Source organism: Bos javanicus, chromosome 13, assembly GCF_032452875.1.
Source record: "Bos javanicus breed banteng chromosome 13, ARS-OSU_banteng_1.0, whole genome shotgun sequence".
Lineage (NCBI taxonomy): Eukaryota > Metazoa > Chordata > Mammalia > Artiodactyla > Bovidae > Bos > Bos javanicus.
This window is the reverse complement of record NC_083880.1, coordinates 24,312,351-24,330,189: the sequence shown is the minus strand read 5'-3', so window position 1 is coordinate 24,330,189 and position 17,839 is coordinate 24,312,351. Positions and strand designations below refer to the sequence as shown.

Genomic DNA, 17,839 nt, shown 5'->3' with positions numbered 1-17,839 from the left:
GAAACATAACTGTTAGTATATTTCATGAAAGGCAATGTTTTAAGTCTAAGGTGAGAAATGAGACAAGACTCCGTTCTTATAACTTCCATTAGACATTGTTATTTAGGTCCTAGCTAGTACAATATTCAAGAAAAAGAAATAAATGGCATACAGATTGGAAAGGAAAAAGTACAACTGTTTTTATTCCCAGATAACCACAATAATTTATATAGGAAGTCCTAAGGAATCTACAAAAACCTACTAAAATTATAAAGTGAATTTAGCAAGAATGCAAAGATCAAAATAATGTGTTTCTATATACTAGCAAAGAACAATCAAAAACTGAAACTTTAAAAAACTCGATTTACAATAACATAAAAATATGAAATAGTTATGGATAAATTTTATTAATTATGTACAAAACCATATGAAATACTGAAGTTAAAGACTTAAATAGATGGAGAAACATACCATGTTCATGATTCAGAAGATCCATGTTGTTTAACTTATCTCTGAATTGGTTTGTATATACAAGCCTAATCAAAATCCCAGTAGGCCTTTTTTTTTTAAATCAACAATCTCCCGAAAAATGTATATGGAAATTCACAGACCTTGGTTAGCTAAAATGATTTTGAAAAAGAGCACAGCTAGAGAAAGAACTCCCATAACCTGATTTTAAGACTTACTGTAAAGACACACTAGTCAAGATAACATACTACTAGTATATAGATAAACATATAGATTGATGGAATAGAATAGAAAGCCAAGAAATAGACTCTTTGGGTCCTATATGATGAACTGATATCTAACAAAAGTACCAAGACAATTCAAGCAGGAAAGGATAATCTTTTCAACAAGTGATGCCGGTATAATTGGATACTTCTAGGCAAAAAATGAACCTTAATGCTTGCCTCACATCTCATATAAAAATCTACTTGAGATGATTCATGAGCATAAATGTAATAGTTAAAGCCACAAATTAATAGAACAAGGCCAAGTAGGGATCTTCCTCCTCCTCCTCCTAAGTCCTCCTAAGTCGCTTCAGTCGTGTCCGACTCTGTGCGACCCCATAGACGGCAGCCCACCAGGCTCCCCCGTCCCTGGGATTCTCCAGGCAAGAACACTGGAGTGGGTTGCCATTTCCTTCTCCAATGCATGAAAGTGGAAAGTGAAAGTGAAGTTGCTCAGTCGTGTCTGACTCTTAGCGACCCCATGGACTGCAGCCTACCAGGCTCCTCCGTCCATGGGATTTTCCAGGCAAGAGTACTGGAGTGGGGTGCCATTGCCTTCTCTTAGTGATATCAAATTTGGCAGAGATTTCTTTAAATACTGTAAGCTGCATTTTATCAAAATTAAAAACTTTTGTTCTTCCAAATATTGAAAGAAAACAGAAAAGGTGAGCTACAGAGTTGGATTATCTTAGCAATAGTTTTCACCAAACTGATCTCTATATGCAATAAAATTCCAGCCAAAATTACTATAAGGCTTTTCATGGAATTGACAGGCCTATTTTAAAATTAGTATGGAAGGGACTTCCCCGACCTGCCAATGCAGGGGACATAGGTTCAATCTCTGGTCCAGGAAGGTCCCACATGCCATGTAGCAACTAGGCCCATGCACCACAACTCGAGAGCCCAGGAGCTGCAACTGCTGAAGCTTGCGCACCTAGAGCCGGAACTCTGCAACAAGAGAAGCCACCACAAGAGAAACCCACGCACTGCAGCTAGCTCCTACTTGCCGCAACTAGAGAAAGCCCTCAAGCAGCAATGAAGACCTAGCATAGCCAAAAATAAATAATAAATACAATTTTAAACAATGAAATTAATATGGAAGAACAAGGGTCAAGAATAGCTAAGAAACAAGGTGAAATAATGACATGATGGAGTAGGGAGAGACTTCTGTGAGTTATTAATATAAATTTAAGGTAATTAAGACGTCATGGTCCTGGGACATGGACAAAGCTTTGGGAGGAAATTGAGAACCCAGTAGCAGAACCAGACATGCATAAATAGTATCTGTCAGTACCGCAGATCAATGCAAATAGGGTTGAATTTTCACTAAAGATGCTTGACAATTGATTAAACAGTTGCCTAAAATAAAATTGGCTCCCTACCTCATACCATGCATATCCATTTTGTATGAATTAAGGATTCAAATATAAAGGGAAATTTTCTTTTAATTTTAGAGGAAAATTGTGTAATCTCAAAGTAGAAATTATTGCCTAAACAAGACACAAAATAAACAAGGTGTAAATGGAAAATTGAAAGTTTCAGGGACTTCCCTGGTGGTCCAGTGGCTAGGACTCCACACTTCCAATGCAGGGACCCGAGTTCAACCCCTAATCAGGGAACTAGACCCTACATGCCACAACTAAAGATCTCATGTGCCCCTATTAAGACCTGGTGCAGCCAAATAAATTGATTAATTAAAAAAAAATCGACCCCATGAGAATTAAGGGCCCCTTTTCATCAGAAGACGTCTCAAAGAAAATTTAAAGATCTAGCCACAAATTTGCAAAAATATTCACACCATTTATGTATTCACAAAGCTGTTTTCAAGAATATGTGAATAACTCCTTCAAATCAATAAGGAAAAGACCACCCAATAGAAATCTGGGCTGAAGTTTTTAACAGGCCCTTCACCAAAGAAGAAACCCAGTGACCAATGAACATTGACTGAAAATGTACTTGGTTTCATGAATAATATAACAGTACCAAATGTTGTTAAGTATGTAAAGAATTCTCATAAACTGCTGGGGAATATGTATGTTGTTGCAGAAACTTTGGAAAACAAATTTGGGTTATCTGCTGAAGCTGATCATTCTCTTAACATATGCCCCAAAGTTCTGTTCCTAGGCATATAACATCACCAAGGAGATCCTAGCACACGTGCCTAGGGGAACAGGTTCAAGAATATTTAAAGCCATATTATATAGAAAAGAAGAAACTGAGATTTCCCAAATGTTCATTGACAGGGAATGGATAAATACATTATGCTGTACTCGTACTCTTGAATAGTATACAGCAGCAAATATGAATAAACTGCTTCCAGTATCAACATGGGTTAATCTCAGAAACTATGAAGTGAACACATTAAGGGAGAACACATAAATTATGATTTTTTGAAAAAGTTTAAAAGTAAGCAAAACTAAATGTGTATATTGTTTAAGGATACCAATAGGATGAAGTGATGTCTATAAACCTGACAAAACATTAATCAAGAAAATAAAAGGGAATTCTAAGCACAAAATTCAGAATAGTGGTTTCCTGGTTTGGAGTTGGTTATAGGATCATGACAGTTACACAGGGAGCTTTAACACTATGGCTGTTGTTCTCTTTCTCAAGTCGGATGGTCATATTAATTTTACTTCTAACTTATATTTGCACTGCATACATTTTTGGTATATATAATTTTTTTTTAATTGAAGCATTTTAGAAACTCATTTTCTGCTAGAACCTAAATGCTTGAAGGCAGGGTTTGTGTGTATGCTAAGTCGCTTCATTTGTGTCTGACTCTTTGAGAATCCCCTGGACTGTAGCCAGCAAGCCTCCTCTGTATTATTTGTTCTAAGAGCCTAATACAGTGTGGCTGAATAGCAACACAGTGCAGTGCCTGGCACACAGTAATGTTAATAAAAACACATAAGCAAACAATTACATGTTTTCCTATAAGCTCTATTACAAAGTACTTTTTCTTCTGGGAGCGAATTTTTTTCTCTCCTAATTTATTTATATTCAATATGGTGACTTATATTCCCATAATAGTTTGGGCAGCAAAATGGTTTAAAATGCTACTCTTTCATTGCTTAAGGAAGGTTTACCGCAAATTCTCTTTTTTCATCTTTGCCAGTGATAACAAATGACACGGGTCTTTAATTTCACAGGTTAATAAGCAGAAAGAGGACCTTGAAATGAGAAGAAAGTATGATGCCATAGTTGCCAAGGTTGGCATTTAAGTTTATTTCTTTGCTTTTATTCTGTTCACTCATATTTGGGCATCTGAGTTGAAGAACCTATACACACCATCCAGAGGCTTTTCACTTTCTTGCATCTGAGTTTGAAGGAGAAAATGCTTAAAAGTGAGGCAAGGCATGTGAGTAGGAGACGAGGACCTGGGGGGTTAGAGCAGTAAGGGCAGAGTGAGAGCGGGAGGCATCGCTGGTGTCCTGACCCCCAGGCTTGGTGCCCTGGCCCTTCCGATGCCTGTCCCATCGCTTCCACCTGCCAGTCCTGCCCCCACTGCCTTCTTAGGAATATGAAACACTCCTCAAGCTACCACCTCATCCCACCCCACAAAGATCCCACCTCCCCAGGAACTTTCAGAAATCAATGGTCTGTTGGTATGTTTGTCTCAGTACTTGAGCATCAGTGGGAGGGATGGAAAAACAGGCCCCACCCGCAGACTAAATCAGTCAGGGTTTGGGCTTGGGGGATAAGGGATGGTGGCACTGGGAGCAAAAATAGATCTAGGCCCCTTGGGACTGAAGACTTCCACCCTGTGGTTCTAGCTCAAGAGAGGAGGGCAAGGGAGCAAAAGAGAGGGAGGTGAATCTGAAACAGGAATAATGAGAATGACATTATGGTTAATAACAGAATGGTTCTTCTTCTGTGCCAGAGCCCCAGAAGCACCAAGGGGAAAGAGATCCCTTCATCCCAGTGGCCCTCACAGACTAAGAGTGCAGGTGTAAGTACTCTGAGGCCACGTTCTTCCTCCGTCGGTTCATCGCCTTCTAAGATCAAGAGGGTCAAGAGTTCAAAGAAGACTTTAAAGGAGGAGCCACCCATGGTGAGACTGGTTCACAACCCGTGACACCCTCACCTGCAGAGGGCGCTGTTAGCACCGCTGCAACCTCAGCGTTGCTCCTCTGGTCCAGCAGCAAGGCCAGTGTCTCAAACAGTCGATTCTCCTTGTCCCCTCTGTGGGCGTCTGGACAGGAGGCTCTGGCTGCTCTTTCCACACCAGTGTGTCCTCACCAGGCCCCGTACCTTACCCAGGAGGACGCCACCTCTGTGCTTAGCTTGGTGGTTTATTTGGCTTAGTCACCAAGCCTTCGTGGATCTCTGTTAAATTAGTAAGAGAAGCCACCTTACAAGCACTTTCAAGGTGTAAAATCTCTAACTCATGACTGCCCAGTATCTTATCAGAGGCTTGCAGGATCTTAGTTTCCCAACCAGGGATTGACCCCACATCCTCAGCAGCAAAAGTGCAGAATCCTAACCACTGGACTGCCAGGGTACTCCCCTAGTTATGGGAATAGTTGCATTTCTCTGAGCAACTGATCTATCCTGTGGGCACTGTGAATCGTGCACCCGGGCATAACTCCTTTTTCACACCATTTAGAAGCTTAGATGCTGATTGGTGACACGTACTTGCAAGGTACAGCATTTCCTGGAGATAGTCTGTCCACTAGCACATTTTGGTTTCCCAGACTCTTGTTGCTGTGTGTCCCCACATTCTTCCTCCTCCTCTCACAGAGGGCAGAGTCTACCGCTCCAACACTCAGGGCAGGAGGACAGAGTAGAATCTTGCTCACTGTGTCATTCTGGCTCCAGACGGGGCAGGAAAAGGCATCAACCTGTCTCCATCGCTCAGCAGCAGGAGGGTCACCCCTTGAACCCAGCGGAGGGGAACGAGGGCAGTGGAGCAGAGGTGGAGGGAGGCAGGTGTGATGCTTAGTGGGGAGTCGCTCCATTTGGAAGGAAAGCCCGGGAGCTGAGAAAAACCCTCTCCTCTACAAGCACTTCCACTCTGCAGAGAGTTAGGAGGTATCAACAACCGGAAACCAATGTAATTTCCCAATGAGGAGAATGACACTTAGAGAATATGGTGCATGCCTGACCAGCGACTAGGTTCCAGAAGTAAGATTTTTTGGAATCCAGGTCTGGGAAGTATTTTTGGGCAGTGGGGGTTGAGGGAGGCAGGACAGGGGGAAGCCCACACACACAAGAAAAAAAAAAAAAAACAGAAAGGCCAAAAGCAAGTGCTGGGCTTGAGTTTGCAGTGCTGCCTGCTAACCTGGGTGGGGGCCCAGCCTTACTGGGTGAGGGGCTCTAGTTCAAGCCTAAGACTTAGGGAGCCTGTTCCAGAAACCTCTGAGCTGCCGTGAAATCAGGATGCATGCCAGGGCTCTGTGGTCTGAGGCTCTGAGATGATGGTGGGAGAATCGCAGAGCAGGGTCAGAAACCCAGACAGAGCAGCCTGGTCCCTGCAGCAAGCCCAGGGCTCTAACTCAATCCTAGCACTGCAGACTAGACACTCCAGTGTCCCCAGGTTACAGATCAAAACTGAGCTTCCAAAGTCCCAGCTACAAGGGGCAAAAATACTGCCCATTCTCCCCCAAAGAAAATGTATCATGAAGGGCAGACAAAAAAAGAAAAAATATACCACAATGAGGAGAAAGGATATCTGAGAAAGTGTCATGAGGATTTTCTCTTAAGTGTCCCAGGCTTTCCTTCTGACCGTAATGATTGTTATCTAGATGTTTCTGAAGCTTAACAGTACATTTTGTCAGCTGCAGAGACTCAGAAGTTAATGTGTAACAGTAAGTAAAAATTGGACTGGGGGAGGGGAGAGATGACGTAAGCTGGACTTAGCATTTTCCTAGGAATTGACTTGATTTTTAATGTGAAATATATTTTTCTAGCACACTGTTATTACTTTCATATACACTTTTGTTAATGATAATCCTATTATAGTGAGTGTTCCCTTCCATCACCTCCCCATGCAATATATTCTTCACTGTAGATGAATTCTCCATATATGTACTCTGGTTATCATTTTCCTGTTTCTCAGAACTCTTGAATATTTTGTCAATACCGAAGTAGTTGGACTTCTTAAAAATTGTCTCTAAAGGGTTTTATCATCTTGAGCATGTGTAGATGACCGAACGGAGGGCTTGCTGCAGGAACATTTTACATCAGTCATTTACCTTATCTAATTAATCATACTTATTTTTTGAAATCTGTGTCATTCTGTGGGAACAGCACACGTGCTTCACTCAGTGGCGCACACGGTGATAAACGGAGTATTTAGCCAGTCTGAAAAGTGTGATAGGAACATTGCTGTCTGATTTCCGTTTATGAAAGATTTCACAACGTGAAATTTGTGTTTGGACAGCGTTTTTGTGTAAAGTTTATTTTTTGATAGCTGTAAAACATTTCAAATACTGAGGTTTCACAGAACAAGGTTAAAACTGGGTTCCTCGCTTCCCCCCCTCAGCCCTGCTCCAGGGTAATTAGTGAGTTAAGGCTGTGCCCAGTAAATGCTTCTCTGGAAGACTTCTGAGCTTCCACGGGGTCACCTGTCTGTGCTGATGGAACATATGGCGTGTGCTTGGATCTGCAGAAAGCATTAGGACCTTTCCATGTGGGAAGTGGGACAGGGGACCGTCAGTCGTGTTCCCATCCGTAAACTTCACTAGATACAAAACAATTTGGACAGCATAAAAAAAACTTTCATAAAAACTCTGGAACACTATTCTTTAAACAATTCAAGAGCTGCACAGTGAAGTACTTTGCAATAGTTTTATAAGTAAGACCATAGTCATCTTGCAAGCTAGTAATTTTTAAAAATTATTATGATTATGGGATATGGAATTATTATGGGTATAGAGTACTCTAGGTAAGGTGGATGAAAGGAAGATCTTTCCCTATTCTTCTCCTATACATTCATTTTTCTGGATTGAATTGAATGTGAAGTGGAAAATAAACTCCATCAGAGAAGAAAATCATACAATCTGTTCATTGTTTCATTATTTTGTTATTTTTTTCCTCTGGGCTTGGCTTGATAAAGCAGGCAGTTCATAGTTCTGCAGAGCTATGTGAAAAAGCTGGCATTTTTGCTCCTTGTTGATCTGTACCCCTACCCCTCCGCAAGGTGGTGGAGTAATGCAGAGCTGGGACCATCCTGAACACGCATACAGTCTTCAGAGGCTGTCAGAGGGAATTTACTGTATTTTGATAGATTATATGCTAAGTCACTTTAGTCGTGTCTGACTCTTTGCAAACCTATAGACTATAGCCCACAAGACTCCTCTGTCCATGGGATTCTCCAGGCAAGAATGCAGTGGGTTGCCATGCCCTCCTCCAGAGAATCTTCCCAACCCAGGGATCGAACCGGTGTCTCTTATGTCTCCTGCCTTGTCAGGCAGGTTCTTTACCACTGGAGCCACCTGGGAAGCCCATTGATTATGTTTCCTAATCATACTGAATCTTTGTTTCCTAATAGAAATAACTCCTTTTTTTTTTTTTTCTGGCCATGCCAAGAGGCTTGCAGGATCTCAATTCCCCCACCAGGGACAGAAACCTGGGGGTCATGGCAGTGAAAGTGCCGAGTCCTGACCACTGGAGCACCAGGGAAGTCCCAAATAGAAATAACTTTCAAATGCAGAGATAACTGAAATCATACACTACAATTGTTTTTATTTTAAAATCACATTTGTCATTTGCCACTAAAGTGAATGCATCTTTAGATTCCGCTGTCAGAGACCAAAATGGAAAAATTGGAGAAATATCATATTTAAAGTTCAGCCGAAAGGTGGCTTTGACTTTTGTGTTATATTATTCTAAGTAGCTTGATGATAATTAAGTACTTATAGTATATTTGGAACTGAAAATATTTTGGTGAAAATAATCTCCAACGTCTCTTGCACAAATGAAAAAAATTTTTGTTAAAAAATCACTTGAAATGTTTTATGCTTTGCTTCTTGTTTATTTTCATTGGGGAACAATGATAACATTTTACTTGTAAAATTCATGATATCTTAGTGTAATTTAATTTAAAGCCCTAAGATATTGCTATGGAAACCAGGGAAAAAAGAGATTTGTATCAATTTTTATTCTTCTGTAGACACTCTGAACCATGGGGCAGACACTAGGTCCTGACATGTATTAATAATATTAACTATTAATAATATTAATTAATAATATCACCTGGTAGTAACAGGAAATGTCACTCAGGAGCTCCCAGGGCAGTCTTCTGACTCCTCACTGCATCTTGTTGCTTTATTCCACTTTCCTGGGTTTTAGCTGTGGGTTTCTCCTCAGTTCTCCCTGGAGGTCGGGGCCAGTCTCGAACACCAGGTCATTTGGTCAGAGTCCTGACACTGCCCAGACTTGGGTCTCACCCCCTGAGCATTTGACATGCTGTTTCTATTCAGAGGCTCTTCCTCTTCTCTTCTTATGCTTGTGTCATTCTCCCTTCCATGCCCCTCCGCCCCCACTGCGCTGCCCACCACACACTGGCACATTCCTAGTGTTCAAAAATAGTAGCTTGCTTAGAAGATAACTAGAAAGAAATGATAATATGAAAGTCAAGATGAATGAAATTTTAGAGACAGAAGATCATCTTTCTTCCTGAGTTAGAAACATCATTTTGATGATAATATATTTGATGGTTTAAAGAAGAGATTCAAGGCGGTATTAAATCCAGAATGAAGGGCCCAAGTTTAGGAGGATGGATGTTTGTGGAAATTGGGAGAAATTAAAGAATGTAATGACTCTTTGAGAACAAAAGGAGAAAGGGGGTATGATAAGGAATATGGTTGATCTTATGACAGCTCATAAACATAATTGTGTTTCTGTTTTATTAATAGAAACCTTGGCTTCTGATTCCAGATTTAGATTATATTTATTGAATGTTGGTTTTTAACCTGTTGTAAATCCTTAAATATGGGAAACATTTAAGAATCATGATTTCTGTTATGAATAAAACTTATTTCTTAATTTTATGGATTTTAGTTTTATATATATATAAGGGGCTTCCCTGTGGCTCAGAGGTTAAAGCGTCTGCCTCCAATGTGGGAGACCCGGTTTGATTCCTGGGTCAGGAAGATCCCCTGGAGATATATATGTATATAAATTATATATATATATATATACACACACACACACACAAAGAGCCCTGGTGACTCAGATGGTAAAGAATCTCCCTGAAGTAAATTCAAGAGAATATGAGAAATATTTTTAATGAGTTCTTTCTAGTCACAATGTTTGGTTTTCCTTGTAATAATTTAATGTACATTTTCCTACTTACTAAGTTATCTACTTTCTATTATCACTCACTTTCACCTCTATCTATTGTTTAGCAGTCCGGTGTTTGTACCTGTCAATGAAGTAACCACATAAAGACCAGCACATGTATTCCAGTGAAAGTGGAATGCCAGCAGCTGGCAAAACAAAATGACAGTTTAATGTGGACAGAGTCAGGATTCAATATAACGTGCTATAGCAGAGCTGAAAGTTCAGCTCGAACTGGAGAGCAAACACGCTAGTCTACACGCGGTACTTTTTTGTTTTTTAATGAAAAGAGAAGCTATCTTTGTGAGGCTAAGAGTATTGTCTTTGGGAGAGATTGAATAATTATTTGCTTTACATAAGATATGCTTTAGCAGGGTTTTATCTCTAGTTATTACAGAGTTGATCATTATATGAGAGTCAGGAAAAGGGAGCCTTGAAAATTGGAACTAATTTTTACTGTACACGAATTTAAACACAGAATCAAATTTTAAAATAAACTTTCAACTACTGATATGGCTTCAGATAGAGTGAAATAAATATAAATGTCCTTCTCAGTGGAAACTTATTTTGCTTTGCCAGTTTGTTTTCCTAACTTTCTGTGGATTCTTTTTATTTCACTTAATTAATTAATTTATTCAGTTATTTTTACTATTGGCCACACTGGGTCTTTGCTACCGTGCGTGGGCTTTCGCTAGTTGCGGGAAGTGGGGGCTACCTGATAGTTTTGAGCTTCTCATTGCGGTGGCTTCTCTTGGTGAGCGCAGGTTCTAAAGCTCATGGGCTCAGTAGTTGTGGCACAAGGGCTAATTGCCCTGCGGCATGTGGAATCTTCCTGGACCAGAGATTCAACCTGTGTCTCCTGCAGTGGCCGGCAGATCCGTTTGCATACAGCCCCTCCAAAGCTTGGGGCTCTTATTCCTACGGTTTCTTCAGTCCCCTGTTAACCGATGGCACTGTACGCAGTGTGTACTCCTTATGCCGTGGTCAGAGAGGCTTTTCAAGTGGATTGTGCTCTTTGAGAACAGGTAGGTGGAGGGAGCCCCCAAAGTGCATGCCTCCCATAACTTGAGTGATTCCCACATATTGGAAGCCAAGGAAGGCTGATGAGAATGAAGACTCTCACTGTTTTGTTAAATTAGTGTTGCTGTGCCTCTGGTTTTGTTTTTGGTTCCTTTCCTGCCACATGGGCCTTGGGGAGACTGAGTCACTATGCTGGTGATGGTAGGTGGTAGTTTTCTCCAGGAAGGTGTGGAGACAACCAAGGGAACAATAATTTCAGTACTTCTAGGACCACCAGAAAGCTCTGCGGGATGTGGGGACTGATGGAATAGGAGTTAGAATTTAGTGACTAAGATAACAGCAGAGGGTTAGGGTCAAGTTCAGGATTAAGTCCTGCTGAGAATTCACCCGTCAGCCAGGGGATAATCAGAAATTACCAGCAGAGGGTTCATTGATCATGATATAGACGTTCATATATTGAAATCATAATAAAGGCAACCACAGTAAGAGCTAAACATTTGCAAATAAAAAACAGAGCGTGTGAGGAAAAAGAGAAGCCAGCAGGTGATTCGAATGCTCTAAATTATTTTTTTTAATTAAAATTTTTTCCATTGGTTTTATTTTTATTTACTTTTTAAAATTAAAGTATAATTGATTAAAAGTAAATTTGTAAAGTAAAATTGTAAAATAAAATAATATTTGTAAAGTAAAATTGATAAAATTAAACTATAACACTACAGTGTTGTGTTAGTTTCAGGTGAATGGCAAAATGATTCAGCTGTATTTTTTCAGATTATTCTTCCATTGCAGGTTATTTCAAGATAGTGAATATAGTTCCCTGTGCTATATAGTAAACAAATGCTCTAAATCTTCATCTTTATTTGTGGAGAGCCCAATGCAATAAAGGCCACTATTTATTTATAATTATAACAATGAGAAAAACTGAAAACAAAACCTTTGGCTTCTGGGAAGTGAGAGTTTATGTTCATATATACTATCTGCTGTTCATATTTTTTAAATGTGCATGCTTTCTCCACGTTAAATATCTAAAGTAACAGGGATGATGAAATTAATGTTAGTATGTATAATAAATGGTAATATGTGTGACATACCTGGCACATAGTAGGCACTCAAAAAATTATAACTTTTATGACTGTTAATTACAAATTTTGTCATTTTTTATATGCGGCAACTAATGTCAGCTGCATTCTCACTGTCCCTTCAAATGTAAGTAAAGTTGGCTCAAGCCTACATTCTTCACTTTATGGGAGCCAGAAGGGTGTCCACTGGTTCCCACTGATGCCCATGGCATCTTCTCATGGCCACTGCTGTGTTTAGGCCCCTCCTCCTACTGAAACAAGTCAGTTCCTGAGTTTCAGGGCACTCTGTATCATCCCAGTTCACATTTTGTTGAATCACATTCTGAACTCAACCCAATTCTTCAGTTGCTACTAAAACCACCCACTCACAGGACACCTTTTAGATGGACAAGGTTGCTGAAGGTGAGTGATGGGGACAGTTTGCATCACCCAGATACTGTTTCACATGGAATGTTGGGCATCACCCCTGGGCACAGGTCACCTTGTGCCTTCACCACGCACTAGCGCCTCTCGCCTCAGGGTCCTGCCTGGCCATCCTCTCCTTTTATAGCTCTTCTCATTGCTCAGGGCAGTGCTGGATTCCTTTCACTTTATTCAGCAGACCTGGCTTCAGACCCTGTTTGGCTGAACTGACCCCCTCAAGACAGGCAATAGATCAAAAGATCTGGCATAGCCAAATAAGTAAATAAATTTAAAAATAAAGTTTATTAGTAAATAAATGAGCAAATAATGCATTACAGTCTAAAAAAACAAAAAAGTACACGTGATTTACTTAAGTATTTTGAAATGCAGCATTTTTATATCTATAACTGGGATTCATTTGATGTAATCCAAAAGATAGTTGAGGAAAATAATTTTTTTTAAAGCTTGTGACTTCACTGGGTGATAACTGCCTGCTTATTTAAAAATATATACATAGTGCTACAATTTGACCCATATACAATTTCAGAGTAATGCATTAAAAAAACAAATTTTTTAAAAAGCAATAGTGGGAACATTGGTTTTAATCAGTTGTAACTGTCCAGTTGCAAATGCAGTGTGTAAACCCTGAGTCCTGTAAATTAATTGAGGCAGTCAAGACCCCTATGGAACTAGTGTTGGCATAATTTTTCTCATTTGCCTTTCTCTAAACTACAGAAAAACCACATCTTTATGCCTTGATTTGAAATGTTATATTTACCTTAGTTTATTTTCTCTCCAGGCTACACACGCAGGACCTGCTGTGATGCATGGGGAAAAGATGCAACTATCAGTGGCTAAGGTATAGTTATGACTAATGTGACCATTCTTATTAACCTAAATGTTGTTCATATGGATGCTGACTATTCTGAGAAAGTAGCAGTGACTTTGAAAGCTATACCAAGAATCAATCGAATGAAGAAACAGAGCACCTGATTGCCTCTATAGTATGATTCTGGGGTATCTCCCTGCCACATCCAAAGAAATCTTCATGACATGCCTATAACTCCACCGTGATAGATTCATTCCTTTGCCAAAACTTCATCCCCTTGTAAAATATAGACAATACTGAGAAATAACATATGGCTCTAATGTGATTGAGTTGGTTAGATCCTTTCCTGAGGATAGTTTTGATAGAGGAAATGCAGTAACTGGGGCAGCTGCCGCTATAATGAAGAGATTAGAAAACACGATAACTAGTAGGGGAGGGGTGATGAGGAAGAATTTTGGTTGCTTCGTAATGTTGTCTCACAGTGGCTGCTTTGAAGTGAATCATTTATGGAAAATGGAGGCATGGGATCTTACATTCTTCCAATTTATGGGAATTTGCAAGTAAATGTAACTCATTGTTCTCTCAAATTATTTTTGATGGTATGCTATTCAATAGAAATAACATTTCAGATTTATGGATAAAACAGTACAAACAGGATTCATATCATTAACTTTGTGATGTATTTTCTATTGAAAGATTGAAGAAGAGAAACGTGTTTTGGAAGAGCAAATACAAGTATTAAAGTCTAAGTTAGAGAAAGAGAAAAAGAAGTCAGAAAGGTACTGGTAATAATAATTCATAATTGTTCATTTGCAGCTAATACATACTATATATATATAACCATCTATAAATTTATTACAGGATTAAAAAGGAATCAGAACATATCAACAAAAACTGGGAAAAGAAATTCTTAATTCTCAGGAACAGGTATAGTGTGGTGATATATACAAAGTCTATTTGTAAAAAAGGTGACTAACCATCTTTTAAGGAAATTGGGAGCCTAGCATTTTTCTTGTGTATTAAGTAATATAAAATGCCATCACATGCTTCAAATAAGAAATGCAAAATAACTGACCTAAAGTAGAAGAGTAGTCAAAGTCACTTCAAATAAAAACTAAATTCCAAACTCTGTTTTATTCCTGATCTCAGTGTTTAAATGTAAATAATCAACAGGATGGACAGACTCTCTTGATAACTGGTTTAATCGGACCCACACAGTCATCTTCCCCCATAGGCCTATTAAAACGTTTTCCGGCTTATTTGCACATGATAATAGTTATCTTCAGATATAGAGATCTGAGTGAGTGAGGGGGAGTGAGGTCTGGTTGCTTAGAAGAGACCCCCCACTCCCCCCAAAGAAGCCTCACGTGCAGAAGTGCAGGGATGAGCGTTGGTTCATGTGTTCAAGAACAGGGAGGACACCAGATGGCTGGAATGACGTGAGCAGGGGCGAGTGGTAGAAGAGCTCAGAGAAGAACATTTGAGGTTTTGCTCAATGGGAAATCACTAGAAGCTTCGTTTTTCGTTTGCGTTTTTTCCCCTGCGCTGGGTCTCCGTTGCTGTGCACGGGCTTTCTCTAGTTGACGCAGGCAGGGGCCACTCCTTAGTTGCGGTGTGCCTTGAGCTGCTCTTGTTGCAGAACATGGGTTCTAGATACCTGGGCTTCCATAGTTGCAGCACATGGGCTCAGTAGTCGTGGCACACAGGGTTAGTTGCCCCATGGCATGTGGAATCTTCCCGGACCAAGGATCGAACCCACGTCCCCTGAATAAATTTCTCCAACATTCCAGCCTTGAGGGAAGTCCACTCTGGGACTTCATATTACCAGTTTATTTAAAAAGGATATAACTCAGAAACAGCCACCTGGAAGAGATACACAGGGCAAAGTTTGTGGGAGGGCTCTCACAACTCCTGCTCCTGGGCAATGCTGCTCTCCTCACACCTCCACACGTTCACCGACCCAGGAGCTCTTGGTTTTAACTGATAAGAAAGTCTCTTTTACATGCCTACTAGGTCATTACCACACTTAATAAACCTAGCAATATAAATCCTTTAGTATTTCTTATTAACCAAGTCATATTCAAATTTCTTGATTATCTCAAGGGCATCTTTTATAGTTGTTTGTTTAAATCAGGATTCGGAATAAGTAGATCACTGCATTTGGGAGTTACATCCTTTAAATCTTTTTTTTTTTCTATAATGATCCCACATAAGCCCCTTTCTTTCCAATCCATTGATTTGCTAGAGAAATGTGTTCATTTCTTATGTAGAATGTCCCCCATTCTGGATTTGGCTAATTGTTTACACACATGTGTGTGTGTGTGTGTGGTGCCTTTTAGCATGTTCTTCAGTCTGTACGTCCTACAAACTGATCTTAAATCTAGAGAGTTGATTAGATTCCGATTCAACATTTTAGGCAAGACTACTTCACACGAACTACTAGGTAATTCTTACGCATCCCATCATAGGGCACTTTAGTGTCTGACTTTGTTATTTATCATGTTACCAGCCTGATTCATGAATTTCAAGGTTTACCAATTGACCTTTCTCCAAATAATCTTAACATCCATTAATAATCACAAACCATGAGTCAAGATTTCATTAAGATGGCAAATTGTTAATACTTCAATATTATCTTTCCTTCTGCATTTCTTAGCTAAGTGCTATCAAAGAAAAACATTCCCCTTAACTGGTTACCCTGAAATATAGTTTCAGATGAGATAAGGCAAGATAAATGCTTGATCCTTTTTATTTATCAATATTCAGAATAATGAGTTGGTACCCTGAAACCTCATTGGAGAGTCTTGAACTAAGGAAAGACCCAAATGATCTGATGTCTTGAAAGAATAATTCTGACTTCTGTATTGATACAAGGCCATAGGGAAACCAAAGGAAAGGCAGGGAGAAAAGTTAGGAGCTCCAGAAAGAATAAGCCTCTTTTAGGCAAAGTGATTAGATGGTGATTTGACTGGGATGGGAGACATGGAGGTGTTGAGAAATGATTAAATGTGGGATATGTTTTGAAAGTCCTCTATGGGGTCGCACAGTCGGACACGATTGAAGTGACTTAGCAGCAGCAACAGCATGTTTTAAAAGTAGGAGATATTGAAAGATTGGCAGTAAGGGGGGAAAGAAAGAAGTCGTTTGATTGCAAAGATTTTTTACAACAGGAAAAATGAAGTTGCCTTCAACTTCAACAAGCAAGCGCATTTTGTCAGGAAATCAGTTTTGATATGTGAAATTCAAGATGCCTCTTAGTAACCTAAGGGTAGATGTCTAGTGGCAGATGAATATATGAGTCTGGAACTCAGAAGAAAGTTGAGGCTGGGGGCATGCATTTGGGGTGCATTAGTATAGATGGTATTTAAAGTCATGGGATTAAATGAGATTAGCTAAGAATAAGTGTTGGAGAAAAATGGAGAGATACAAGGATTGAGTTCTAATATCTGGTGGTATTTGACTTTCAAAAGCTTGTATTGATCTGATGTTTTCCCTTTAAAGGATGTCCCTCTTTTGTGAACTCTTTTCATCTTTTTGCTTTCTTCTCAGCTTGTGAAATTTGTTTGTGTATTCTTATTTTCAATTCCTTATCAATTTTAGATGTTACAAATACCTTTTCCCAGTCTATGAACTTTGTGTATGTTGCCCTTTATTGTACAGAAATTCTTAATCTTTATCCATCAATATTTTTTCCTTAGATGTATTTAGAAAATCTTTCTCCATCTTCACTAAGATATTCTCCCACTTTTATAAACAAGCCTTCTTGACTTACCTCTCATATTTAGGTCTTTATTCCAGTTCTTTCTGGAGTGGGTTGTGGTGCCACTTTGGTCACATACTATGTTCTAGTATATTACTGAATCTGTTTCAGTGTTCCTATTCTATTCCATTTATTTTTCCTTTCCAGGATATTATTATGCTATTATTTTGTGATATATGTTAATATCTGGTATTAATAAGGCTATTCCTCCTTATTTGCTTTTCACAGCTTGAAAATATATAATTCTAGAAACCAAAGAGTGATAAGTTTATATTAATATTTAAATTTTTTTACTTGCATTTCTTTGCTCTTATATTGAAAATTCTAGTTTCTCATCACATGAACATAATACCAATTTGCTCTTTCCTATGATTTCTGCTCATTTTAATTCCATTGCATGTTTTATTTCAGCTTTCATGTCCTTAAGAATGAGATGTTTACTAGGCACACATTATTTCGTCAGTTTGCAGTGCTGGCTGACACATCCTTCAATTATGTTGTAAGTACATGTTGGGGTAGATGCACTTTGTCTCTTTGATGCAGCCATAACATGCCTTTTTGAACTTAGCTTTTTTAGAATCTCTGCTCTTAGCCCTGGAGATAGTACAGGAGGCACTCTGCTAGATGCTGATAACATAAGACAGTGTTTGAACCCAAAGAGCTCAATGTAGTATGAGAAATAGATGTGTAAACAGATGCTCCCATGCGATATGGTTGAGCTACAGTGGAGGCAAGTGAAAATTTTAGAGGAGGG

General features: G+C 39.3%; 1 protein-coding gene across 1 annotated transcript in view; it reads left to right on the top strand.

Moving 5' to 3' along the window:
* Window positions 1-17,839, top strand: part of C13H10orf67 (chromosome 13 C10orf67 homolog) — a 101,509-nt gene that overhangs the window by 60,014 nt on the left and 23,656 nt on the right. Inside the window, exons 9-14 of the mRNA XM_061435571.1 lie at window positions 3,863-3,922; window positions 4,594-4,764; window positions 13,296-13,355; window positions 14,022-14,104; window positions 14,187-14,252; window positions 17,497-17,584. Coding sequence (XP_061291555.1) covers window positions 3,863-3,922; window positions 4,594-4,764; window positions 13,296-13,355; window positions 14,022-14,104; window positions 14,187-14,252; window positions 17,497-17,584 — 528 coding nt within the window. The remainder of the gene's footprint in view (window positions 1-3,862; window positions 3,923-4,593; window positions 4,765-13,295; window positions 13,356-14,021; window positions 14,105-14,186; window positions 14,253-17,496; window positions 17,585-17,839) is intronic.